General features: G+C 35.1%; 3 protein-coding genes across 5 annotated transcripts; 1 reads left to right on the top strand and 2 right to left on the bottom strand.

Annotated features, from left to right (window-relative positions):
• Positions 1 to 5,413: 5,413 nt before the first annotated feature.
• On the bottom strand, positions 5,414 to 13,831 carry LOC121251054 (dolichyl-diphosphooligosaccharide--protein glycosyltransferase subunit STT3A). Of its 2 annotated transcripts, XM_041150357.1 has the most exons (23): positions 13,594 to 13,831; positions 13,109 to 13,171; positions 12,762 to 12,817; positions 12,600 to 12,671; positions 12,305 to 12,410; positions 12,171 to 12,221; positions 11,469 to 11,564; positions 11,160 to 11,219; positions 10,962 to 11,075; positions 10,632 to 10,718; positions 10,013 to 10,116; positions 9,828 to 9,923; positions 9,318 to 9,438; positions 9,158 to 9,238; positions 8,923 to 9,054; positions 8,588 to 8,818; positions 8,079 to 8,222; positions 7,189 to 7,375; positions 7,015 to 7,112; positions 6,781 to 6,860; positions 6,589 to 6,676; positions 5,934 to 6,023; positions 5,414 to 5,838 (listed from the first exon to the last, which is right to left on the bottom strand). In XM_041150357.1, the coding sequence occupies exons 1-23, from the start codon at positions 13,708 to 13,710 to the stop codon at positions 5,776 to 5,778; spliced, it is 2,337 nt and encodes a 778-aa protein (XP_041006291.1). In that variant the 5' UTR covers positions 13,711 to 13,831; the 3' UTR covers positions 5,414 to 5,775. The 2 variants fall into 2 exon arrangements, with proteins under 2 accessions (XP_041006291.1, XP_041006292.1); XM_041150358.1 differs by lacking the exons at positions 12,600 to 12,671; positions 12,762 to 12,817; positions 13,109 to 13,171; positions 13,594 to 13,831 and having other exon boundaries at positions 12,155 to 12,221; positions 12,305 to 12,362.
• A 1,679-nt stretch (positions 13,832 to 15,510) lies between these two features.
• LOC121251061 (SNW/SKI-interacting protein A) lies at positions 15,511 to 18,347 on the top strand. 2 transcript variants are annotated; one of them, XM_041150365.1, is made up of 3 exons: positions 15,511 to 15,668; positions 15,804 to 15,872; positions 16,304 to 18,347. In XM_041150365.1, the coding sequence occupies exon 3, from the start codon at positions 16,349 to 16,351 to the stop codon at positions 18,161 to 18,163; it is 1,815 nt and encodes a 604-aa protein (XP_041006299.1). In that variant the 5' UTR covers positions 15,511 to 15,668; positions 15,804 to 15,872; positions 16,304 to 16,348; the 3' UTR covers positions 18,164 to 18,347. The 2 variants fall into 2 exon arrangements, with proteins under 2 accessions (XP_041006299.1, XP_041006300.1); XM_041150366.1 differs by having other exon boundaries at positions 16,292 to 18,347.
• A 1,352-nt stretch (positions 18,348 to 19,699) lies between these two features.
• On the bottom strand, positions 19,700 to 23,209 carry LOC121251085 (protein phosphatase 1 regulatory inhibitor subunit PPP1R7 homolog). The gene is made up of 6 exons (XM_041150399.1): positions 22,837 to 23,209; positions 22,154 to 22,384; positions 21,768 to 21,914; positions 21,517 to 21,659; positions 21,315 to 21,429; positions 19,700 to 20,207 (listed from the first exon to the last, which is right to left on the bottom strand). Exons 1-6 carry the CDS (start codon positions 23,131 to 23,133, stop codon positions 20,127 to 20,129), a joined length of 1,014 nt encoding a protein of 337 aa, XP_041006333.1. The 5' UTR covers positions 23,134 to 23,209; the 3' UTR covers positions 19,700 to 20,126.
• Positions 23,210 to 26,651: the final 3,442 nt, after the last annotated feature.

Genomic DNA, 26,651 nt, shown 5'->3' with positions numbered 1-26,651 from the left:
TCTGAATCTATCGAGACAAAGATTGGATGTAAAACTTTGATGAGTATAAGAAAAGATAATGAAAAGTGGATTGCCAACAAGTTTGTGATTGGACATAACTATGTTCTACTTATACCGAGAAGTACTAATTTCCTCCGTGGATATAGGAGAGTTAAAAAAAAAAAAAAAAAAAAAAAAAAAACTTATAGTGACTTTGAATGAGTCTAGTGTACGACAAGGAAGATTATGTCGATCTTGAGTAAGGAATCAGGTAGTGATTTTAATGTCAGTTGTATTAGCAAAAATGTCAAAAATTACTTGGGCAACAAAAGAAGAAAAGTATTTGAAGATGAGATGCACAACGGTTATATTCCTATTTTCTTGATCAATAACTAAAAGAACCTGTGTTTGTGTTCTCAATGCAAGTTGATAAGGATGAGTGTATGAGAAGTTATTTTTAAGTTGATGCTTAATCAAGAGCGGTGATCGATAATGAAGACACCTCTTAATATTGAAGAGGTGGCAGCAATGGTTTATAGAAGAAAATCATTCATGATCTTCCAAAATGAGTTGTTCGATAATCTACGGTACCAAGTAAGAAAATTGTCTAAAGAGGGTGAGACCAAAACATATGGAGTGACAGCTTATGGTAAAGAAACACCTATTTACCATGTGACATTGGAGGGTGATGAAGATATGCAACATGTACATGCCATATGTGGGAGTTTATGAGGATTCTTTGTAGGCATATCTTGTGTGTTTTTTGCAAGAAAGCAAAGTTAGATTGCCACAATATTATGTTCTAGAAAGATGAACTATTAATGCTAAGAATTGACCCATTCCTGACATATCATGTTCTGAAGGGCAATTTCGGCAAGTACTGGATGATCATACATTGAGAAAAAACAAGTTGATGACACAGCTTTATGACATTATTGAACTTGGGTCGCAGTCAACCAAAAAACACAAGCACCACACCCTTGTATTGGAGAAGGTTCACAAAGAGTTATTTACAATGGAAGATCATGTAGATACTCAGGAAACACATTTTCCAGATAGAGGAGAGCCAACCAATAATGACAAAATGTTAAAAAGTTAAGTTGTATCGAATTTTTCACAAATGGTCTAGGATCCTCCACGGGTGTCAACAAAAGGTCGACCAAAATCTTTGAGGGCTAAAAACTCAAAAGAAACGCAAACAACAAAGAAAAGATGTTGTGGCATTTGCAAGAATGAGGAACATGCTAGAAACAATTGTCCTTTAGTGAGGTATAGCAGCTTTGGAATTATTTGTGGTTTATTGGTTTTTATTTTTGAAGTATAACAAAAAGTTTATGTTTTGTTGTTTATGTAGGGATCTTGACCAACAACTAACGACATATCACAACATTTGGACTCGTAGTGCAAATTATCTTATACGTTGTATGTGATTTTTTATCTTTTGTCATGTCATGGATTGTTAATTTAGCCTCTATTTATCGTAAAGTTAATTAACATGTCTTTATTTTATTGTGACAGGGAATAACGCAATAGATTGTGCGCTTTGAAGAGTGGATTGAAGCTTTTGCACTGAGTTGTCGTTGTCTTCTTTATTTTGAGTAGATATAATTGAATGTACCTCAACTATGCCCTTAGACTATGTAATTTTGAAGAATGTATTGAAGCTTTACTTTTATATGATTCTGAAGAATGTGATTCTGGATGTAACTGAATATACCTTTTTGTTATGTAATTATGAAGAATGTGTTGAATCTTCATGGTTATGTACTTCATTCCTATGTTTTGAAATGCCTATATGTTGGACAGATTTTGAAGTGATTATAAAGATTATTGATAAGAGCATCTGAAGTCAATATCCAAGAAATTAATTAAAGAGATAGGAAAGAAAACCTTTAAATTCATTTCATACCCACAAATTACAGCACAAAATTCTAAAAGATGTTCAAAACACGTCCATTACGTTCACTTCATACCCACAAATTACAGCACAACATTACATCCACACTAACAAATTACAACGGGTTACATAAGTTGTAACATTGGCCAACATACATTGTTGTTCTTTGGCAATATCGAAATTACATCACAAAATATGAAAAAAATGATCATGATATGAACAACACTTTCAACATTCTCTTGTGCTTCTTCTCCATTGTTTGTAATTTGGATTGTTCAATGCTTAGACGTTCATGAAGTACCCTCTTGTTCCTTTGTTCTACTAACTCTAACGTCATCTTACAGCAGTTGTTCTGGTCACTTTAAAGATCAATCCATTCAAAAAATCCACATTGTACTTTGTTTTTATAATTTGGACAATTGTAAAATCTTCTACCAAAACTATTGGCATTTCCAGAAATTCGTACTTTTGCTTGAATGCCACAATAGCAAAATGGTCTCTCCATTGACACTTTATCTTCTCATCTTGCAATCCAAGAACTTGAGCCGGAATGAGAACCGGAACTTCTCATTTTCTGTCATAATATCGAAAAAAGTAAGCACTAACATTCCATGTAATTGTTGCAAGATTTCCATGAAAATGACACTTTGTCTTCCCCACTACTGACTTATGAAAATAGAGATGCTATATGTCCAAAACCAGCAAAACAAAAGATAGTACATGAAAAGGATAGAAAGGGTCCAAAACTAGCATAAAAAGTGTAGTACATGTCTCAGGTTGCCAAGACTTTTTTATGCCAAATAAAATAGAAATAAAGGACTGGACAATTTCTTTGAAACTGCTCGACTGCTAACTTTTATTTGGAAGATCTAGAATTATAATCACTATTATTAGTTTTATGGTGGGTGCATGTGCATGGAAGAAGTGGACAAGAGCAGATATATCTAAGAGGCAAAAGTTGGAGACAAGGACAAAAGAGATGAATGCAGATGACATGGGTGGCGCAAAGATCACTACTAGTTTGGGAATTTGAATACTTTTAGTTTTTTTTTTCCCTTTCCTTCACACAGCGGATTTGAATCTATTGTTCTTAACTTAGCATTCACATATATGATGCATATATGGAGGAAAATATTAGCTTAGCAAGCTCATCTAGCAGTTTTTGCATATATGGTGCATATATAGAGAAAAATTTTGAGGTGCAAAAAGGGTCAAACATGATTACAGTATGGTCATCTAACTTAGCAAGCTCACTCCCAATCAACAAATTTTCATAGCTTAGCAAGCTCACCCAATCAGCAAATTTTCATAAGTTAGCATGGTCAATCCTAAGCAATCAGCAATTAGTATGGTCATCTAACTTAACAATCCCAATCAGCAAATTTTTAGGGGAAAACAATAAGAAATTCAATGCCCACTTCTACACACATGTATATATATATTCTCTTCCCTCCCAATCCCATATTAAGGCAGTTACCCATTTCAGGGGAACAATGTAAAATCCGCAATTGCTTAATCAATTTCAACTGGAGAATGTTCTAGCCCAAAGTAGTGAACGATGTGAAGAGAGAATCAAAGAAAAAGAATCACAAGGGATAAGAAAAATCGAACCATTCGGTGTAGGGTTTCTGGATCTGTCGCTTTGGTTGTGATGTCCGTCTCCAAAGCCATGGTCGCGAGAGGGGGCTGGGGCTGTCTGTCTCCTTGCCACAATCGCGAGGGGGGTTGGTATTCACTGTCATTGTCGCGAGAGGGGTCCTTGGATATGACGACTTTGGTGAGAAATGCTAGACATGACTTTGTTGTTTGAAAGGGAAATTCAAAAGTCAGAAGGCTTTGGTTCTTCTAATTAGGTGAGGTGCGGTCACACCATCACAAAGATGAAATGCGTACTTGACATAACACTATTGGCAGGTTGTTTTTAGTGGGTTATAAGCCCAACTGGTCAGAAGGTTTTCCTTTTACTGAACCAATGGTTGAAGTTTATCATTTCTCACCGTGGAAATATTCAGATTAGGCCTGGTAATACAAGTTGAGTAGTGATAGGCTTATAATCTATTTATAATTTATATACAACTTTAAATATAATAATATTTTTTATTAAATTTAAATCCATCAAATCAAAAGAAAAAGTCAAAATAATATTATTTTTTTACATAATTGTAAGCAAAGTTTGTGCTTCGAAGATTTGGTCCGCACACTTGAAATACAAGGTTTCTTGTTTCTCTTCCCAATGTACTTTTCAACGATGTGGGCCATCAATGGTAGCTGGAATTGGCCTTTTTCTGTCACAACTTCGTGATAGGCCCACATTTTGTAAAAGTGAGATCCAATTTCTCGGTTAGTCAAGAGAGAGCGTGAATCTCCAAATCTGCATTCTCCTGAATGATCTTTTTTCAAACCAATTCTACTTTGGATTTTATTAGATTATCTTCTTCTTTACTCTTTCTGTACAATATTGCTCACTTCCAAGGTTTTGATCCTGTTGGAAACATGGTTTGATGGAGTCACGCTAGATTCAGCCGTACAACTATGTTGTATTCCTCTTGTATTGAGATGTTGCTGCTTTCAGAGAATTGGCACATTATTTATTTGGTATTCCCCAGATTGCTATAAAGTATAGTCTTATTCTTTTTCTATCTTCGGCTTTGCTTTTTCCACTGTCGCAAGATTAAAGATCTAAGCTCCACTTGGTTTCTTCACTTTAAGCCTGTTGAATTAAGTTATCTTCTTTTGCAGCAAGGCTCTTTTCCCATCATGGGAAATTGGACTTGCTAGAAAGAACTGCAGGTCTAACAATATCATGAATATGGAAGCTGATTTTATTATTAATAAAGTTTCTAGATGGTTTAAAGGCTCTAAAAAAATTCTTATTTCTACCGTCAAGCTTTAAAGTCATTTTCTTATGTCATGACCCCCAATATGGAAAGCTTTAATCTAATGATGATGGTGGCCTCTTATGGGAATCCTGGTAATGTTATGCATACATACATACATGGGATGGTTCTTTTTCTCATTTCTGTGGTCATGGTGCAAATCTTTTTGCTGAGATCATAAATCTCAAGGGAAACTTTTATGCTATTACCTAAACCATACCGATTAGGTGCTGGAAACCGATTCCAATCTTGTATCAGAATTGCGATGCTAAAATGGGAGACTAGTCACTATAAACATATAGAGAAACAATGGCATTAACCATAACAAGAATGTACCTAGTAAACAATTTTGATTACTTCGTCGGTCAAAAGAGAAAGTCCAGATGGTGCACTCACCCATATAAGAGAGAGAAATGATCAAAACCCGTTGATAAAAGCATCTTTGAACTACTTGACCATAATTAGGCGCTGTTGTTTACCATGTTATTTCCGGAAATGCAGAAGGAAAAACTCTATTCCTTTCTATTAGCGTGCCTTGTCTTAAGATTTCAGGATTCTTTTTGTCCCATTTCTGTGAGATTTCATCATTGTGCTACGGGAGGCCAAAAATGCAGCGAATCCAGTGAATTTTTCTAGGCATGTTAAGAAAACAGAAACACAATAATCTCAAGTTGGCAATGCCACAGGGCATTTACCGCAAGAAATAAAATTAAGAAAAAAAAAATCACGTGGCAAAAAAGCAAGGGGTTTTCTATTGGGCCAGAGAAGTACATTCACAGTGAATGTAGAACTTGAAGCCAATCCCAAACAACTACCCAAATGTGTTCAGCCCTGGCCAAATGTTAAGAGACTAGAAAAGTACAAAATCTTTCGAGGCTGCAAATATTGGACCGAAATGTGCATTTGTGTAAGAAAACTAAGAAAACATGACTAACTATGCCAGCGCAGTCCTCCAAAATGGCTCTCTGGTACACTTTCATAGATCAACTAGAGTCACTGAATTCGGGAGGTGACATTACAACATTAGTGCCAAGGATTCTTCTTTTTCGTCCCAATTCTTTTGGTGCTAGTCGTCGAGCTTGCTTTCTGTGAAAGACCCAAAATATATAAAAGCAGTTATGTTGATGACACTGGGTCAAATCTCCGGATACATAAAGAAGAAAGTATAAATAATTAAGTACCGATTTTGATTTCTTCGCCCTTCCCCGTATCCTGTTCTTTGGAGGTTTCAGTTTGTATATGCGAACCATCCAATGATGAGTCGTAAACACCTAAATTGATCAAATGCCACAAAAGTCCAATCAGACAAAGCACATGCACTTCACATAAAGACTTCTAATAAATTTGCCTAGTTGCATTAGATCGGCAAAGCTCATACATTCTCTTCTGACAAAATGAGAATGAAGACTTGCTTACAGTATCTATTGTAATGAGGATAATTTGCTCGCGTAGGATAACATTTTGGAAAGGAAATCAATGCAAATGTCACAAAATCTAACCGCATCAAAATACAAAGGAGAGAGGGCCAAAATTAGCTAATGGACGATATTTACGTGACCATAAAAAAGACACTTTATTGCCAGTGTTCTATACTCTAAGGGCAATAGTTTTGAGTACGGAAGAATTACATAGGTTAAGGGAAAAAAGCACACTGGAACTGTTTAATATTTGCATCAATTAACAGCTGCATTTCAATGCCCACATTTAGCAAGGAGTTCTAATAACTTTTAGAAACTATCCCTAGCAATGTTTTTTGAAGTCACAATGTAGCCATTTCCGAACATATTTCTGATATCCCGTAACACTTCTAAACACCAGATGTTAAGATCAACTGACCTCTTCAAAATGGGTAAGTTTGAAATATTTCTTCCCAATTTCTGTACGCCGTACCCTATCAAAGGCTTTACCATCTGTCTCCACAAACCTGTAGTAAAGAGGCAAAATTTTTTTGAATGGTAATAAAGAGAAAAAATTCAACATCCAAACATTCAAGACAAATACAACCTCCAACATTACAACATAATTTACCTGTAATATGAGAGTTTGTACATGAGGCAATTTAGCATAGTTGGAGTGGCCTGAGAATCAATGCGATACTGACCATCTCTCTATATACAAACATAAAAGGAACATAGTTAAATACAAGGAAAATCGAATTTATCACTAAACTAACGTATCATCCAGTTTCTTTGCCAAAAGAATTTTAAATCCCATTTTGTTAGTGATGACTGTTTTGGCTAGCAATAGTTTGTGATAACTCACAAGGTAATCAGGTTCCTTGATATGAGGGAATACACCGCCTCCTATACGGACCATCCACAGGAACTTATTGATATCATCACTAGGGTAGCCAACAAGACCTAATAAGAAATAGAACTTCAGAATAAAATTCTCTCATTATTAAAATAATCTCAAGCATCAAAGACAGAAATATACCTCCAAAGACAACAAGAACATATTTTACATCTAAAGAGTTAAAAATTTCCCACGCTGCCTTTTCAGGAGAAGACATCGCAGTACCAACAGTTGCAATATGTGTGTTGTTCCATGTATTGTTGTCAACAATGACAGTACGATTAGCCATAGCAGTAGTTTGGTAACCATAGTCCCACCAAGATGCAACCTGAAAATTTCAGCAAGGAATCAGTGTACTAAATAACTTCATTTGGTCACATTAGTGAAAAAAATTTAATAGAAGGCTCAATATCCACATACATCAACATAGGCCTCAATTTTATAGATATCTCACAAACATAGTAAAATAAACATAGAACTCAAATTCATGGAAGCTCTCAGTTGGCTCTAAGCAATTACACTCTCCTGACATTTTTTTATATTAGTAGTTATAATCCTGACAATGATAAGCATTTAACATTCAACTATCCTGAAGAACAGAAATAATGAATGAAGCTGTGGAAATCATCAGAACCAGAGACATTAATGTAGATAAAAGCAATATGTTATCCCAATATTCTCACCCCAGCAATTATATCTATCGTAGTTTTATCCAACTCATTCTACAAGAAACTTTCTTTATGGCCAGAAAAAGCAATCTACAAGTACTTTGAGTAAGCCCATTGGTGAAAATAATTGTAATCAAGACGAACACAATTTTTTTTCGCAATTTGAGAAGTAACAGATTTAGTACAATCATGAAGGCTTAAATTATAAACAAGCTCATGATACCACTGCAACTTCAGATGATGAAACCAGAAAGAAACTAAAGAAAAGTTTGCTAGACTTCAGATTCATGACAACAAAGAAAAAGATGTAGAATAGAACAAAATTGTGGTATAATAAAGGAAAATACATGGCACAACACTCACTTTATCATCCACCTCAGTATTGTGGCTCAACCATGCATAAGCCTCTCGAAAATCATCAAAAACATGAAGACCATCATGGGAATGAGAAGTCAGAACGATTGAAGGAGCTGAATAAGCTTCTGCCGCTGCCCAGACACAGTGAACCTTCAAAAAGAAAGATAACTCAAAATTGGAGGCCTTCGCTCATCAAGAAATACATCTAATGGAAGGAGAAAAGGGAGCACAAAGGAGGAAAGCAGCATATGGATGTTAGTATTTAAATCCAAGGGAAATTCAAGAACAATATATCATGTACTTTTAGGATAAGCATCAGGTCAGAAAGGTGAAAAACTTCAGAATTATTCAGCATGAAAACAGGTTGAATATAATTGCAAATTTTCAAAGTTAAACTGATATGGATCAAATTGTTTCACAAGTACATATCAATTGAACTAAAAGTTGGACATGGAATAATATATATGCTTCACGGAAAAATCCTTATAGATGGAGAAAGAAGACGATTCCAATACCACATAGAAAGCACCCAGCAACACAAGCAAGAAAATAGCAATGATAGATGCTTCCAAAGGTAAAATCAGTAGCTTCTTCTTAATTTGGGACTTAACAGAAGGCTTTTCCACATTCTCCTTCTCCTTTTTCCTATTCTTTTTCGAGGGTCGCTCCTTCACTGCATCTTCATTCTTTTCAGTCTTGGCCACATCATTCTGTGCTACAACACTATCGGAACTAGTTTCCCCTGCCTTAATGGTCAAAGAAAGAAGATGAAGTTTATTCCTGATTACACTTACTAAGTGGGGACAGAAGAATGCATGTGCACAGTACTGTGTATAGAAAACAAGCTTACATCACGTTTGGAATTTTCAGTTGCTCCAGGCAACTGAAATTTGATTGACCGTGTAAAAACATCAAAAGCTGCTGAAAGAGCAATCCCAGACATGATGCATGCTGCTGGAGCAAGTACAAGCATAAGCCGCACCTGTAATATTAGCCGAAACAATGATAACAGACATAGACATAGATATATGAGACTAGACAGAAGAAAGTCAAAAAGACACATGATATCCCCAAAACCGGCTCACCATGACTCCAGAGAAATAAACAGATGTGACAATATAAAGGATCATAAAGGAGCTTGCATCAGACAGTGGCAAGAAGCATGCCTACCAAAGTAAACAGAGCATGTTAAGATGTCACAAGTATACATAACAGAGCAAACATTTGTTGCAGTTCGAAACTTACTATAATTCCAGCAGGAACCAAGAATGCCAGGACATTGATGTCCATAAAATAAGAAGGCCAAGTCGGAGGCTGATGCTCACTAACACTAGCAATAATAGGTATGTACTTGCTTGCATATGTTCTGTCAAGATACATCAAAAATAAATTGAAAATAAATAATGTTGCATGCTAACATATAACTAGAAGGGTCAATGGCACAACAAAAATTATTCCGATAATATGAGAAAACCAATAGAATGACAAACAGCCCAAGCCATTCTTGTATATCTCAAAGTGAGTGGAGGGCAATTTTTTTGGAGTGAATGGGTGGTGGGAGTAAGGCTCTAGACTTTGTAACTTGAGGCCAGAAAAAGCCTACTCATGAAAACAAACAGTGCCAACTCAAGAGGGTGGTCAATTACGAAACAGGTTGCACTTGACCATAATTATGACTTCAGAATGGGATATTATCATTACAGAAGACTTAAGTAGCTAAATAAATAAGGTATATGAAGTGAACTAGATGCTTACGGATCAAGCAGACTCAAACTACGTCCACTCCATCCCTTTGTCGGACTTGAAGCCACCAATGCTATAAGTACAGCTAGCACAGCACCACATACCACCCTGCCGAAAAATTAATGATAAAAAAGTGATCAGGTTTTCGTTCAGTCATAGCATTAATATAGTGGAGAAATTGAATGGTTAAAGCTTACAGGCCAATAGAGACAACAAAGGTAACAGCAACTTTGAACATCTTTGGGGAGAGACTCCCTTTGATGTAATACACTAGAGCCACCACATGGATAATAATGAAAACCTGTAGTGAAATTAACAAGAAATCAAGATGTGAAAGAAATAAAAGCAACATGGCATAAAATGTACAAGGTCAAGTGTAAGAGAACAAATCCTGTGGCAAACTGAACAAAATGAAAAGAACAGTGGATGGCGTCAAATCAATTTATCCTAAGTTATGTCCCCAAGTGATATATTTCAAACAGTTCCGACTTCACACCCCTTTCCTTTGTCCCATAAATCTTTTCCACGCTTGTAAGACCGTGTTTGAAAATTCTGTTGGCCTCAAAAGAAACACCATCATGAAGTAATTAGTCATGAGATTATAACCCATAAGAGTAGCATAGTCCAGTTATGTACTCTCAATCGTGCCTGCTAAAGTCAACACAGCTTACAGTTTTCTATCAAGAGCCAATAGATATGGCAGGCAAGAGCACTCAGAAATGGAAAATCAAGAGGTAAAATAACACTATAATAACTTCGACCCAAGACAAAAATCAGAGTCGATTATCCGTGGAGAAAAGACAAAAGACAACTCACCAAGAATGATGCAAAATGTTCTGATGTCATCACTGCATTAAATCCAACAACAGGCACTAATGAAGCTAGCAAAGTTCCCAAGACAACCTGCATTGGAAGAGACATAATTTTGATGAGAACCGAGAGAATTCAGTGACAACCTCTATTTTGAGTGAAGGAAATTGCAAGAAATGTGACCTTTAAGAGTGGTATTATTAGTTTGGAGACAGTTATGAACCAGAGACTAATCTCTGATCAATGTTAGGATGCATTCTTCAATCTCCGTTTATAGTGCCCATTCATTTTGTGCTCATATACAAGACATGTTGTATGAATGCAATAGATACTTACAAGAGGAGCATATGCAATGTACAGTCGAGAAGAGTAGCGACCAGTTACAATGCACAGAAGAACATGCATCGGAATAAGGTTAATGATAAAGGTGTACCCTCCCCAAGAGCAAACCTGAAAGAATTTTTGCAAAAGAAAAAAATATAAACAAAGTGAACATAGACAAGATCTTAAACTGCATTAGCACGCAACGGTTACCATGTAAAAGTATGATATGGCATTTAATGTGGCATAGAAGAGGGATCCTGTATTCAGTGTCTGCAAAAACATATTTTGGTCAGACAAAGATTACACAGATAAAATGATGATTCAAGTAGAAATCCAATAATACATCAATCGGAAAAAGTTTGCCAGCAAACTACATGTAATTGTTTCATAAACTAACATTTTGTTTTTTGGAAACAAACCAGAATGGTAGAATTATATTTAAAAACTACATCTGTTTTAGAAGTAACTACAACACTGCATAAATAGGAAAAACTCTACTGGAATTTAACGAAACCAAACCTTTATATAAAGGTAAAATGTGAAGATCAAAGCAAATATAGCTACGGCTTCATTGTCATAGCTGCCAGCCACGGATCGAGATATATATGATGGAACCTGAAAATGAAAAATACAAAAGAGAATAGTAAGCATTATGAGCTTGTTTACTTATAAAAATGATGCATTGAAAAAAAAATGTGACACCAGGCAACAAGATTAATGTTTATAAAACAATTCTAAAATATCAGAGATAGAGAGCAAGAGCATAGTTCAAGTACGTCCATAACTTCTCCCCCCCCCCCCCCCCCCCCCCCCAAAAAAAAAAAAAAAACAAAAAAAAAAAAAGAAAAACAAGAAAAAGAAAAAAGATGTCATGTGAGCTTAGATATTAGTTAAACAGAATACACTCTTTAAGCCAAATTTTCATTGTTGATAAATCTTTTTCTTTACTTTTCAATGGTAAGCTTTTTCCAGAAATCTATCCCAACCACAGGACCCCGAGAATAAGATCAGAATATCTAAGTGAAAAGAGTAGAGAAATGCAGATTTAGACTCAACAGAAAGACAGATACATCACAAAAGAAACATGATAAAAGGATCACATGTAAAATATATGTACAACAATGCAGAAGCAATGACTTAGTTTTGGTTCTGTACTCGTTCTAAAAACCCAACTATAAAGAAAGAAATTGCAGAGTTATGAATACCCGCTGCATAATTTACCATGGCCAGAAGAGCAGCCGCCATCAGTCCAGCACCAGCACCCTTAACTTCCTATAAAGACAAAATTAAGATCATAATTAAAACAGAGGATAAACTCAAGATTCTAAGGGCACAGTTCCAGTCATAATACGCACCTTAGTCAGAAGGTATGTAGCCCATGAGGCAAAGGCGGAGAATATAGGTGCAGTAAATACACAAACAGTTTCCACAGACAGAGGAATGTTTAAAGAACTCAAAAGCCTGCCCATCACAGAGTAAAATCTCAAAAATATTAGCAACATAGGACTGGTCAATATCTAGTACTTCAAATACTGTTAGCATGGGGAAACCATATCGAGACAAGCATAGCGGTATACCAAATCCAGAAACAAAACTGAATGAAAAAGTCAACTGCATTTAACTATTTACTACGAACTCTGAAATACCCACCACCATATAGTGCCTGCAGTCAATGTCAGTCCGGGGTAAACGGTTCCTCCAATAACGCGACCGAGAGGATACCTAGAGGAAAATAATTAAATAAAAAATCCAGTTTAGGACTTTTACATAAGAAACCTGGCTAAAAGGAAAAAAGATTAAAAAAGAAATTACCAGGTTCGATCGTCAAACCAGTTCCAAAAATCATATATCCCATTCTTTGTCAAGTACTGAAACCAAAAAACAAGGCCGTTATCATCTTCATGGATTTTTTTTATATAGAAGTAAAGGATATGATTGAGAAGAATATCATCTACATGCATTTGCATTATGACGATTTAATGAATTTTGCAGATATGGGCACTGTGATTTAGAAAATTAAGTTCAACATAACAGTGACTTTTCAAGTAATCAAACAGCGACTCCAAAACATTCACCCTCGAGAATCAACACCAAAGTGCAAATCAAGAAAATTAATGCCGATAAAACAAGTAAAGCTTTCTCTACAAGAAAAAACAAACCTGAGTGACTCGATAATTGAAATAAGGATCGAACTCGTGAATAACACTTTCGTACTTTATAACCTGCAAATTATCAAACAGAGCAGTAGCTATGAGCATAAAAATGAATCCTACAGGAACACAATTGTTCTCGTCCGGCCGCTGAGAAAATATAAGGATATGAAGGAAATGCAAATTCAATATTCTAATTTTCCATTTGTCAGACCTTATTCCAGCAACGTTTTGGATTTGCTACGTTATATGCAATCAATCCCTAAACGGCATAAAGCTTTTTTAAAAAAATAAGACTCGTGGTTAAATTATTCAATATTCGAGTTTGATGAGTAGTATTCAACATAAATTATGTGTGACGGACGGGAAATTAACTTCAGACATCCTTTGCCTTCTTTGTCGCAGCAGCCGAAGGGAAAAATTATAAAAGAAAATACTCTGAGACGATTGGATCTGGAATAAAAGTGAGGAAACTAGAAGATCAGATAGCTTACAGAGAACAGTCGAATCGAGAAAGCGAGAACACCGATCAGGACGAGGATGAAGAAGGAGAGGACATTGCCAAAAGCGTATCTTAAGATTGTTTCCTTGGAGGTCTCCGAGGCCGCCATTGACGGCCTAATCGAGCTCTGAGTAGGTGCGAGAGAGAGTTTGTGTGTCTGAGACTCCGAAGCTGTGAGAGTGGGTTTTTTTTGTAGGTCGTGGGTGGACGAGCGAGAGGACTTTGAACAAGGGAGGTTGATTTCCAAAAATGACAATGATGGGTCTCATATATGTCCAGAAATGACAGGTATATCCTCTTCCGTTGCTCGTGGCGAAAAGTTATTGGCTGCTCGGACATGCTTCGTCATTGGTTGGCTGTGGACGTGTGGTTTCCGACTTGGCGTGACTGTATTGGACAGGTCGCAGGCCTCTTTATTTCATTACTTGAATCATCTGATCTAATATAATTATTATAATTTTTTAAAATTTTTATATAAAATAAAATAAGTAATTTAATTTTTTTAAATTTTAAAACAAAATAGTATTAAAAAAATATATTCTAACAACATTTTATTTAATTTTTAATTTTAATTTTAATTCATCTCATCTCATCTGTAAAAATAAACAAAACCGTAATGATTTGACCTTTTATCAAATTTTGGTTTCTAGATAAAATAAAAATTAACAAAAAATTATTCAATTCTCTCCTTTCTAAATTCTAATATTTGATTTATAAAATTTAAATTTTAAAATTTTTTTCTTATAATTTAAATTTAAAAAATATTATATAAATATTTTATTAAGTATATTATTTATACCGACTTATAAATAATATTTTTAAAAAACAAAAAATATTTCAACAACGTAATATCTAATCATCTATATACGTATAGATATAGATTAAAGTGGTCATTTAAATTTCACTATTTCATGAATGAAAATTATTGGAGTGTCACTTCATAGCCAAATGCATATAAACACCCATCCCAAATGCAGAGTCGAGTTTTCAAAATCAAGAAGTACCCATGCCAATTGCATAGACATATCGCATTAGTAAAAGATATTTGAAAAACTTAAAGAAATAAGAAAAAATATATAAGAAATAGATAAAAAAAATATATATATATATATATATATATATAAGCTATTGTAATTTTAAATAATCAATTAGAATTGAAAAAAAAAATCAGAAAGAAATACACTTAAAAAACTTTTAACAATTAGGTCAAAAGTGATGAACATTCACACATGCGAGCCAAAAATGTATTTTTTTTAATATCAAAGTTTTTTTTATAAAGTTATTTATTTTTATTAACCTAAGTTTATTAAGTTTTTGTTTAATACTTTTAATTGACCGTATTTTTTTTTAATTTAGGCTATAAATTATAGAGTGTTTTTTATTTTTAATTTTTGTTTAATTTCTTCATTTTCTTTTTTATTTTTTGAAGAACAAGGACCCGTTCCAACCGATGTGGCTGGCTTGCAGCCTAGTCCACCACTGGTTAGGCTTTGTGGCCCATCTTATCCAGAACCGCCTCTTCCTTTAAAGCGTGTAGCAGCCTCATCTGCTGCAGTGTTTTATTCGACTTAGGGGATGATCTATCCTTGATTCTCTACGTTAGGGTTTCGTTGGTTTCTGCTCCGATCTTGCTTGTATTTATTTTTTTCCTATTCTAGTCAAGATTCGCGTAATATGTACCTGCTCTTTATAACAAATTTAATTGAATAAAAATATTTTAAGTAAAATTAGATCAATTTATAAATTTATTTTTATAAAATATTTTTATTGAACGTAGGGATGGAAATGAATTTTTTTTTTTAGTAGGTTTGATTTCATTGCCATTTGATAATGTCAATGTAGCTATTAGATTATACGTAATACCCGGCCCAAGGCCCTAACCCGGCCCACCGATTAAACCAAAAACAAAAAAAGAAAGCAAAAAAGCGAAAAACAAAAGAATGCAGCGCACCTTTTTTGACAAAACGATTTTTTTCCCCTTTCGTTTCCCCAGCTCGACATCCTTCCCCTCTCCTCTGCGATTTTCTTTTTCCCGTCGGACGCCTCACTCCGCTGTTGTCGAAGTCGGTAAGTCACTCCGTCCGCCTCTCTCTTTCTCTCTCTTGTCTGTATCTCTCTCTCACTTCGTCCGGTTTTCTCTCTCCCTCCGTGTGTTTCCTCACCAACTCAAACTCGGATTTGACCTTGTTTTCAATGTCACAGAGCTTCTCGAACATCTCTAGGCAGCGCCGCCTCGATCTCGAATCCGACCGACCACCGCTCCAAGATTGGGTAAAGTACTCTCTTCCGTCTCGTTTATTTTCTTTTGAATGATAATCGAGATGATGATGAATTTATTGAGATTTTGTAGGGTTTTCTTATTTTTTTAAATTGGAGGAGTTCAATTCGTCTCTTTTGGATGAACATATTATTTGGAGTAAATTAGTTGAGGTTTTTCCTATATTATTTGGGGTCTAGACTTTGATTGTTGGGATTTGACTTAAGTGGCAGGAACTCACTCCCCTAACCCTCATGGGTTCAGGGCGTGACATTTTATCTGTGAAAGTTAATTTGATTGTTTCATAAATAGTAATTATATGGCCTTTAGATTATATATTTTTCTGATTATAAATTGTTACTGCTTGTTCTCTTTATTTAGTTTTTCTATCTAGTTGCATCTGTTCCTAAATTAATTTTCTATCGTTTTTGAGGTCTATCTGCAGTTTCTTGGGTTTAAAGCTCTATTAGGTTTTGGGTAGCAGATTATCATGGCGGCTTTGAAGGAGCTTCTTCCGCCTGTGAAATCAACCACAGCTTCATATTATGATCACTCAAATGATCCATGGTTCAAGCAGAGATTCACTTCCTCGGAGGCTGAAAAGTCCTCTCTTATCAAGCAAAATCCCGTGCCTCCTTACTTGAAGCGTGCGGGTTTTGTTCCTCGAAGAGTCGAGGATTTTGGGGATGGGGGTGCATTTCCGGAGATTCACTTAGCTCAGTACCCTCTCGACATGGGTAGGAACAGATCATCAAAGCCTGGATCAAAGATTCTTCCTGTTACTGTTGATGCCCATGGCAATGTTGCTTATGATGCAATTGTCAGGCAGAATGAGAATGCAAAGAAGATTGTTTACTCCCAGCATAAAGATCTTATCCCTAAGGTTCTGAAAAACGACAGTGAAGAGCAAGAAGTTGATGAGGAGATTGAGAAAGAAATTGAGGAGACAACACAAGAGACAAAAGCTGCGCTTGAAAAGATTGTGAATGTGAGATTGAGTGCGGCCCAGCCAAAAAATGTACCAAAACAGTCTTCTGAAACGAAGTTTATCAAGTATAAGCCATCACAGCAATCTGCAGCCTTCAACTCTGGGGCTAAGGAGAGGATAATCAGTATGATGTCAATGCCTGTGGATCCGCTTGAGCCTCCTAAGTTCAAGCATAAGCGTGTCCCAAAGGCTTCGGGGTCACCACCTGTGCCAGTGATGCATTCTCCTCCTCGCCCCGTGACTGTGAAGGATCAACAAGATTGGAAGATCCCACCTTGTATTTCAAATTGGAAGAACCCGAAAGGTTATACAATTCCTCTTGATAAGCGTCTTGCAGCTGATGGTAGAGGTCTTCAAGATGTTCAGATCAATGATAATTTTGCAAAGCTTTCAGAGGCGCTTTATGTTGCAGAGCAGAAGGCTCGTGAAGCTGTAGCCATGAGATCAAAGGTTCAGAAGGAGATGATGATGAAGGAGAAGGAAAGAAAAGAACAGGAACTGAGAGCACTGGCTCAAAAAGCACGTTCTGAGAGAACCGGTGTGGCACCCCCAGCAGCCATTCCAATCCCTTCTGAGAAGAGTGCCATGGATGGTTCTGATTCGAGAATTGATTATGAGCACACAAGGGACAAAGAGAGGGATTTCCCAAAGGAGACTAAGGATGAAAGGGAAGAACGGCTGCGTCGTGAGAAAATTCGTGAGGAGCGACGCCGAGAGAGGGAGAGGGAAAGAAGGTTGGAAGCCAAGGATGCTGCAATGGGAAAGAAGAGCAAGATTACCAGAGATAGAGACCGTGATATCAGTGAGAAGGTTGCTCTTGGTATGGCTTCTACTGGAGCAGGAAGAGGAGGGGAAGTTATGTATGACCAGAGGCTGTTCAACCAGGAAAAAGGAATGGACTCTGGATTTGCCACTGATGATCAATACAATGTGTATGATAAGGGTTTGTTTACTGCTCAACCAACACTGTCAACCCTATACAGGCCAAAGAAAGATGCTGATGCTGAGATGTATGGAGGTGCAGATGAGCAGTTGGAGAATATCATGAAGACTGATCGCTTCAAACCTGACAAGGGCTTTACAGGAGCAGCTGAAAAGGCCGGTACAAGAGACGGGCCACTTGAGTTTGAGAAGGTGGCTGAAGAGGCTGATCCGTTTGGACTGGATCAGTTCTTGACAGAGGTGAAGAAGGGTAAGAAAGCTCTCGACAAAGTTGGCACTGCAGGAACAATGAAAGCAAGCGCTGGTTCCTCAATGCGAGATGGGTATGAAGGAGGTTCCAGTAGAACTCGAATCGGGTTTGAAAGAGGGCGTTAATGAGCTCTTATTGCCTCTCTTTGTTGTCTCTTTTTCTTGGTTGGACTCCTATGAGTCCTTGATGTTACCCTTGCTTCCCAATCACCTTATAGTTGCCAAAACAAATCCTAGAGGTTTGAAGTGGTTTATGTTAAGAACATGTATTTCTGCTTGCTAAATGGGCTGTACCAATTTCCTTTCTTAACTTGCATTTTTATTTTTCAGTTGTTGCTGTGCTACATGTGCCCGTCTTAAATTTATAAGAAGTGGTGTTTTTCATTCCGTGTTCATAAGAACGTCTTATAGTTCCAAACCACTATTTTGAATGAGAGTCGAAACTAGATGCGTCCTTTGTTGAGATTTAGCGTTATACATTCCATCATGGGTAGTTTTTAGCGGACATCCTAGTGTTATTCAGTCCTTCAACCCAAAAAACCCAAGGGCACTCTTTTGGGACTCTGAATAAAAAAAATAAGGGATCAGAATTGTTAGATTTCATTTCCATTTAATGCATTGAAATATTTGTATATTGGTATTTGTGTTCGATTTCACTTCAAACTTCTTTTTCTGTTTTATGCATTGTAAACATCTGTTTGTTGGCAATTGTTTGGTTCTCCACCCTTTCCTGCGGTATTTTAATTTTAGTTAATTTCTTTTTCCCATAAAAGAAACTTATACTATGAATGAGTTAAGGATCAGTGTTACGTAATGAGTCAATTTCGAATCTTAGATGCTTTCCAAAAGAAGCGAAAGCTAGGAAGGAGAGAATAAAAGCAAGGTGTGTTCCAATTTGAAACTGGTCTAGTCCGATTCAGTTCCTAATAATCAAAACTGGTTAGAAACCAATCCGATTTCAATTTTAATATTTAGAACATCGATTCGAACTGGACCGATATATATATATATATTTTTTCATTTTTTATATTATATATAAAATATTTTTTTTATATAATTTTTTATTTATATATAATTTTTTTACATTATATTATATATATTATATGCTAATTATTAATTAATATAAAATGAAATTGTAATATTGTCTATTAATCTAATAACATAAAACTAATATAAAATTTGATGTAACATAAAATTAATCTTATATATTTTAATATAACATTTGATTATGAAAAACATAAATTAATCTTATAGTTTTTAATTTAACATTTGAATTTTGATATAATATATAAATGTTAATTTTATAACATTTTAGCCAAAAATTATAAAATGAGACATGGATCAACCACTAGCCAAAATTTTGTTTATCCGTAAAATCAGAAAAATCGGACCGAACCAAAACGGAAACTTCTGATGGTGAGTCAATCCGGTAGCAGTTTTTAAATTTTCAAAACCGGTAATTTCGATTCTAAAGAATGTCGAAAACTGGACGACATGATTTCTTGGCCCAAAGACCAAGAACAAGGCCGCCATGCAGGTAGTTGCTGGAACAGTCCACTGGTGGGATTGCTTTGAATTCAGGGCAATCCAATTACGTCTGTATGAATTCAGAGAATTGCTAATGCAAATTACTCTCTGTGTGAATTCAAAGCATTCCATCACTTTAAGTAACAGTTTCTTAAATTACAATAAGGATACATCATTTACTTCAAATGTTAGCCAGAAAATCAAAATGGGGCCAGGGTGGCGGTCTCAAGAAAATTGTTAAAGAGTATCTTAAATGCCACAACCAATGAGCAAGCACGAGTCTTCAATATCCCCTATCCCCTATCCCCCACTTGATCGGTATATAGCTCCTTCTAATTTCCATCAAATTCTTCCAAAACCACTACTATGCGTTTTTAAGCAACCTCTGGGACCAACATTCGCCTACAAGCCTGGCTCGTCAACACTCAGGTCTGTTAAGTTGAAGGCAGCAACATTCAATTATGACAACAGGCAATCGCATAAATAGGCAATAACTCACAGAGGTTTGTCACATCTGGATGGGCTTCCTGTAATGCTCCTGAGAGAATCAGTAGCCACATTTTTAAGCAAATACATTGCAATCAATTTGCTCGACGTTTGGGAAGATTTGTCTCAGAGTAGCCGAATAAGTTGGAGACTTAGCCTGAATTAAAGCAAGAGGATCAGATATAGAAGTCTTGAAGTAATATCAAATACATTAACCCAAAGTTGAAATGAAAATAAGCTTAAATACTTTCGAACTACGGAAAGAGTTATATCCATATATCACATGCAAAAGGCGGAAAAGCAGAACCAAGAATCTGTTACACGGTATAATAAAACAAGATTTTTTGCACTTGTCAAACAAGGATCATTAGTCTGTATCAGTTAACTAGAAACACAAGAGAATGTGATCACCTTGTGTGCATGCTTTATGTGTACTTCCTTCAAATTAGTGTCTCATCTATGCAATGAATGCAGATGAGGTAACAACTAAATTTAGAGTTGTTTAGTTCAGTTCTTTCCCCTTAATACTTACTTGCACTACTAACGACAGACAAATAGAGGCAGTAAGATTCTTTTCATTTTAGATTGCTTGTCAGAAACTAAAAACATGCACCTCTTAAATGGGAATATGAGCACAAGGAAAGATCGACCATCAAATATCTTTAATATTTGGAAATGATGAATGATGTGAAGAACTCCCTCATAATTCAAGAAAATTGTGGACAAGGCATGATCGTAACATCCCACAACCTTTTAAAAACCTCGCAACATGCATGAGCAAAAAACAAAACACAAAGTTGACAATAGATTGTAATTGAACTTAGCAGTACAAATAACATTGCAATTAGTAAGATACATTCATATGCGTTCCTAGTCATAGTTTTGACATCCCATGACTTTTTTAAGGGCAGAAAAAAGTCCAGTATGGTGCTTTCTAAAGAATAATACACAGAAAAAGGACTTCTCATTTGTTTGTTTTTGTTTGCCCTTTTGCTTCTCCAGGCACCACCATTGCATTCTAAAGGGAGCCTTAAGTTCAAAAATGTAATCATTAGTGAGTGAGATGATTGATTTTCAGCCAATCAAGGACCAGGAGAATGTCAGCAGAACCAGAAAGAAATAACATGAGAGTCAACATATATCACCAGTCAGACTTATAGAAAGAACATATATCACCAGTCAGAAAAGAAGACTAAGCAAACAGGCAGAATGCAATAGTGAAGCTTTTAAAAACTTGGGATCTCCAAGAAGTTAATGGCCATACACAAGGATTGTTTTCTAAGTAGATAGTGGTGAGCTTCTCTCTTGAACCAGAAACAGCCTCAGCGAGGTCTTCAAGTGAATCTATTTGGTTGTCATTAAGCCATAGATCTTCTAACCTGTAAACAGATCCGTCCAAGTGGTAAAATCAACAACCAAAGACAAGACAGTATAACAAAGGACTGGGAAGGGAATAAAATACATACTGCTGCAGGTTTTGAATGTCATTCACTGACGTTAGCTTATTTGATGATACATCCAAAACTCGGAGGTTTACTAAAGATGACAAGCCTTCCATTTTAGCAATACCATTATGGCTCAAGTAGAGTTCTTCAAGACCGACGCAGTCCTTACAGAGACAATCAACGAAACAACACGCTCAGTGGACTCTTTTATGCAACTCAATGCCTTCAGAATCACTAATATAGACTGTCTCACAATAGCCAAAATGACATACCTCGAATCCTTTCATAGAAGTTAAACGATTGCTTTGCAAGCTAATTTTCTTGATGAATTTCAGCCCACATAGGTTTACTGCTTTGATACGATTTCGCCCCAGCCACAACTCCTGTAAATTTGTTAAGTTCTGCAAATTCTCCATCACCTGAAGTAGCAAGTCATTAATTAAGGCTTGATCCAATAGCCCAATAAAGACAACTATAAAACTTCTTGTTCCATCCAATTTAATACCTCTCATTGTCGCATAGACCCACTCTAAAGGGTGCGCAATTGAAAAACGATGACCAATTATGTATAGTATACACTCTTATAAATTTGTAAATTATCAAAATAAACTCTTTTCTAGTTTCGCATCAGAAAAATTTACGGCAGTAGAGAGCTAACCCGCAATCTGTTAGATCCAAGTTCAAGAATTTGCAGATCATAGAATTGGTCAATCTCCTCTATTTTAGTAACCTCGTTTTTGGACACATAGAGTTCCTTGAGCGTGTTGGACACCTTGGAAAGTCCATGTAACGACGTAATTTCATTGAAAGAAACATCAAAAACAAAAAGCTTCCTGAATATGCTGGCATCAGGAATTTTCGTCAGCTTATTATCCCTGAGCACCAACTCCTGCATATTAATAAATAAGTAAATAACTGGCTCTATGCCATTCTAGAAACAAACTAAACCTTACAAGAATGAGATAAAGGAAGTAGAAGAAGTATAACTAATATCAGCCTGATAACAAAAATGAACCATCTGAGCCGTCCAATGGCTCATCCACCGCATATACGCCTTTCAAATTTTACTTTTAAGGAGTTCTGGGCTTCAATGCTTTAAACTTATTCTTATATATGTAAACATCTTCTAAGAACCCAAACAGAGCACCAAGAAAATCACACAAATGGCCTAACTCTAACAACTCAATGAAGTCTCAAAACCGGAAATAGAAGTAAAAACCGTATTTATTTTCAGACATTTTACGGAAACCCAAAAGACTGCCAAAGAAATAACAGAAACACGACCAAGCGCCCAATTAAAGCATTAAAAAGAAAACAGCAGCGAGGTAAGAGATTGAATACCTCAAGGCCCGACAAGGCGTCCCAGCGAGAGATCGGCTCGACGGCGTTGTCATCGATGAGGTTTTGACGGAGAGACAGCTTTTTGAGGTTGGAGAGCTGGCCAATTCGAGGGTCCAAGTTCGACAAGCGATTCGACGTCAGGTCCAATTCGGTTAGACTCGGGTGCAACTCGACCGAATCTAGATCGTGGAGCTGGAAGCTGGTGAGGTCGAGGACGGTGGAGGAGGGATTGTCCTGGATCATCGTATCATCCGCCTCGGGATCCGGACTCGTTGGTGGTCGGGTCTCGTCGTCCATTAGAGAGTGGAGTTGAGTTCGAAGGAATCCGAAAATTCACAGAGGTCGCGTTGTTTAGGGTTAATTTGGTTATCCAAACTTATCTCATCCCATATAATATTATAAATTTTTTAAAATTTCACATAAAATATAATAAAATTTTAATTTTTTTTAAATTTTAAAATAAAAATAATATTAAAAATTTATATTATAATAATATTTTATTTAACTTTAAATAAAATATCTCATTTTATCTCATTTTATCTAAATTATATAACCAAACGAAACATATTCGTTTGCGATTACAACAACATTGATTTTTGGATTAGAGATTTGGCTCGATAGTTTTGATGCTTCCGGTTTGGCTCGCTAGCAATAGTATGAAATTTTTTTCTTTATATGTTGATTGATGGACAAAAATTTCATTTGAAAAGTGTTCAATTTGTAAACCATACAAATTCTCTTTTCCAAAGTCTAGGGGTGCAATTGGTTCGATTTGGTCCGATTTTATATATTTTTTAGAACCAAACCAGTATACGTGCTTTTGAAAATTTAAAAACTGATACCGAACAGTTTTACTACTAAAACCGAAACTTACGATTTCGATTTAGTTTTCCAGTTTTATAGATTATCTATATTAGTAATAATATGATATTTCTATAAACTAAACTATTAGTCTATTTATATTATAGTATAAGTACATTATTTTATAATAATACTACTATAATATTGAATTTAACTATAGTCTATATAACTTATTTTTTATAAGAATATATATGGTCAAATTTGTAAAAATGTATTTATAAAAAGAATAAATATATATGATAATTTATTATGCTAAAAATGTATTTATCATTGATATATATATATTGATATATCAAAAGTAATAAATTTAAATAATAAGATTAGAATTTCATGTTATATTAATTAGCAATATAACTTATAATATATATATAATTATAAATATATATACCGGTCCGGTTTAGTTTAAACCGATTTTAAAACTAGGAAAATCAGTACCACATTGGACTACCTACAAACCGGACCGAACCCGCTAATTTAATCCGGTTCGATTCGGTTCAACCATTTTTCTGGCTTTTTTTTTACACTCTTAACAAAGTCTGTCATTTCAAACTCCTTTTTTTTAAAATAAGTGGCGGTTTCTATGAGCTCATTTAGAGTCACAACAAGATTTAAATCATTTACATAGACTAGAACAATAGTAAATCCATGATTTTTTTAATTAAAGCACATGGACAAATTGGATTATTTTTAGATTATTTTTTTATTAGATATTCACTAAGATGATTGTACCACATGTGTCCAGATTACTTTAACCCATATAAAATTTTTTATAACTTGATAGAATAAATACTTTTAAATTTAAAATTACATACTTAAGGTATTTTATATCTTTCAGAAATTTTCATATATATATATATATATATATATATATCATTATCCAAGTATCCATATAAATATTTTGTAACAACATCCATTAAACGTATATCCTGACTTTCTGTGATTATCAAGTTAATAAAAAATTTAAATGTAATTACATCTATTACAAGAGAATATATTTTTTCATAATTAATATTATGTTTTTGCGAGAAACCTTATGCAACAAGTCATGTTTTGTATCTTATAGTCTCTTTTTCTGGTTGTTAACATATAAATATACACTTATATCCAACAAGTGTCACATCTTTAAGTGTTTGAACTATAGATCCAAATACTTTACGCTTTACAAGTGAGATCAATTCTGCATGAATTACTTATTTCTATTTTGGCCAATCATTTTTATGTTGACATTTTTTTACTATTTTTTATTCATTTTTATCATCACTTGGGGTGATATTTAGAGCAATTTCAAATGAAAATATGTTGTAAACAGCAATTTAGTTTTCATTGAATAATTCTCTTGTGCTTGTATAATGTGTCAAGATCTCGTTATTTTCAGGAATATTTTCCTCCTTAGGGGATAACTCTTTAGAAAATTTTGCTTTTAGAGATTCTATTCTAAGAGAATTTTGTGTAAAAAGTTTATATGGATCTATAGCTTTTATTACCTATTTTGTAGGTATGGCATTTTCAAGAGTACCGATTTCTTTTATTTGTAGTTTCTCTTTCGGGAAGTCTTTTCCTTTGCACCAATAAGTTTTTCACACTTCACGAGCATCTTAAACTCATTAGCTATTGTATTATTCGATTGTCCTACACGAACATCGATCTTTACTGAATTATTAGCAACCAGAGTGCGAGACTTCACTATTTTCTCAATGTCAGTAAAGGCATCCAGTAATTGATTTGCAATAGCTTGTAAATAAATAATTCTCTGAATTTCTAGTTTCCAATGATATATATGAGGATTAAGATGAAATGACATCAAAGTGTTCCATACTATTTGTTTTTGTCATTCTGACAACTTTTTTCCCCTAATAATGGGAAGATTGTTTCATCAAAATGATAATTTTTAAAACATGCCTTAAAAATATCTCCAGTTAAAAGCTCGAGGTATCTAACGATAGGGTAAGAATCAAAATCAAAATAAATTACAAGTCTACGTTAATGACCCATCTTAATGCGTTCAAAATGTGTAATTGGAACATAAATTCCAACATGATAACCATTACAACAAATAAATTTAAAACTAAATAAATTTCTTCTAGATTCCAAAAAATACAAGACATCGTCAATACAAAATTTTGAATTTTACATATACAGAGAATAACCAAATATGTAGTTAAGTATGTTGAAATATAAATAAATGTTCTAGACATCTTAGCAAGTATGAATAAATCGATAAATTACGTATTCGTCCAATGTATAAACTTAAGATTGAAAAATTAATAAATCTCTCACCACTATTAATATCAAATAGCATTGTGATTATTATATTTTGAGGAATGCTATGCATCAACTATATTCACTCTCACACCCCACATTTATAACATTTTTATAGAGTGTATGAGTGTTTTTCATAAGATGTGAGAGTGTTTTTATAAGGTGTGAGGTGTAGGATGGTAAATAGTAACTAATGAAAATAATTCTTATTATATTTTTATTTTAGAAGGATAATGCTGACATTTATATGTGTTTGCCTCATTTTTATTGTATGTTGTTTGAGGATTCATGGAGGTTTTCGTAAAATCCCAGACACGTCACATGAGGACCAGCCAAACTACATGTGGAACAAAGCTTATGACAAGATTTAGATGAGTTGACCAAATGCCACACGCGGGATGGAAATGTAAGAGGCAAGATTTTAATTGTGGAAATTTGTGAATTGGCGCTAGTAAGTGGGTTGGTGACACGGTAGTTAGAGACACACATGCAAGCAGCTCCTGATTAGTTTCTACCCAGTTACTTGTGACAGTTTGCACTGGTTAATTTGCTTGAAGGAAAAAGTAAGTTGAGAGGAACATTCAATATGCCCAATCCCTTTTTCAAGAAGAAGTGGAGCCTTCTTTTTCATCCAGAGCGAGCTCCCTTTCACACAAAAAATCTTCTCCACATTTTCTCAATGGTTTTACACCATA

Source organism: Juglans microcarpa x Juglans regia, chromosome 2D, assembly GCF_004785595.1.
Source record: "Juglans microcarpa x Juglans regia isolate MS1-56 chromosome 2D, Jm3101_v1.0, whole genome shotgun sequence".
In the NCBI taxonomy this organism is placed as follows: Eukaryota; Viridiplantae; Streptophyta; class Magnoliopsida; order Fagales; family Juglandaceae; genus Juglans; species Juglans microcarpa x Juglans regia.
This window is presented reverse-complemented; position numbering and strand designations above follow the sequence as displayed.

What these genes read in the sequence shown, in the direction of transcription:
- LOC121251054 (XM_041150357.1), bottom strand. Translation starts at nt 13,710, where the DNA reads ATGGCGGCCTCGGAGACCTCCAAGGAAACAATCTTAAGATACGCTTTT. An exon ending in CCATATCATACTTTTACATG is followed by an intron (nt 11,076 to 11,159) that starts GTAACCGTTGCG and finishes AAATTCTTTCAG; the next exon opens with GTTTGCTCTTGGGGAGGGTA. An exon ending in TACAAACTCTCATATTACAG is followed by an intron (nt 6,677 to 6,780) that starts GTAAATTATGTT and finishes TCTTTACTACAG; the next exon opens with GTTTGTGGAGACAGATGGTA.
- LOC121251061 (XM_041150365.1), top strand. Translation starts at nt 16,349, where the DNA reads ATGGCGGCTTTGAAGGAGCTTCTTCCGCCTGTGAAATCAACCACAGCT.
- LOC121251085 (XM_041150399.1), bottom strand. Translation starts at nt 23,133, where the DNA reads ATGGACGACGAGACCCGACCACCAACGAGTCCGGATCCCGAGGCGGAT. An exon ending in GACATTCAAAACCTGCAGCA is followed by an intron (nt 21,430 to 21,516) that starts GTATGTATTTTA and finishes ATCTGTTTACAG; the next exon opens with GTTAGAAGATCTATGGCTTA. An exon ending in ACTTAGAAAACAATCCTTGT is followed by an intron (nt 20,208 to 21,314) that starts GTATGGCCATTA and finishes GCTTTAATTCAG; the next exon opens with GCTAAGTCTCCAACTTATTC.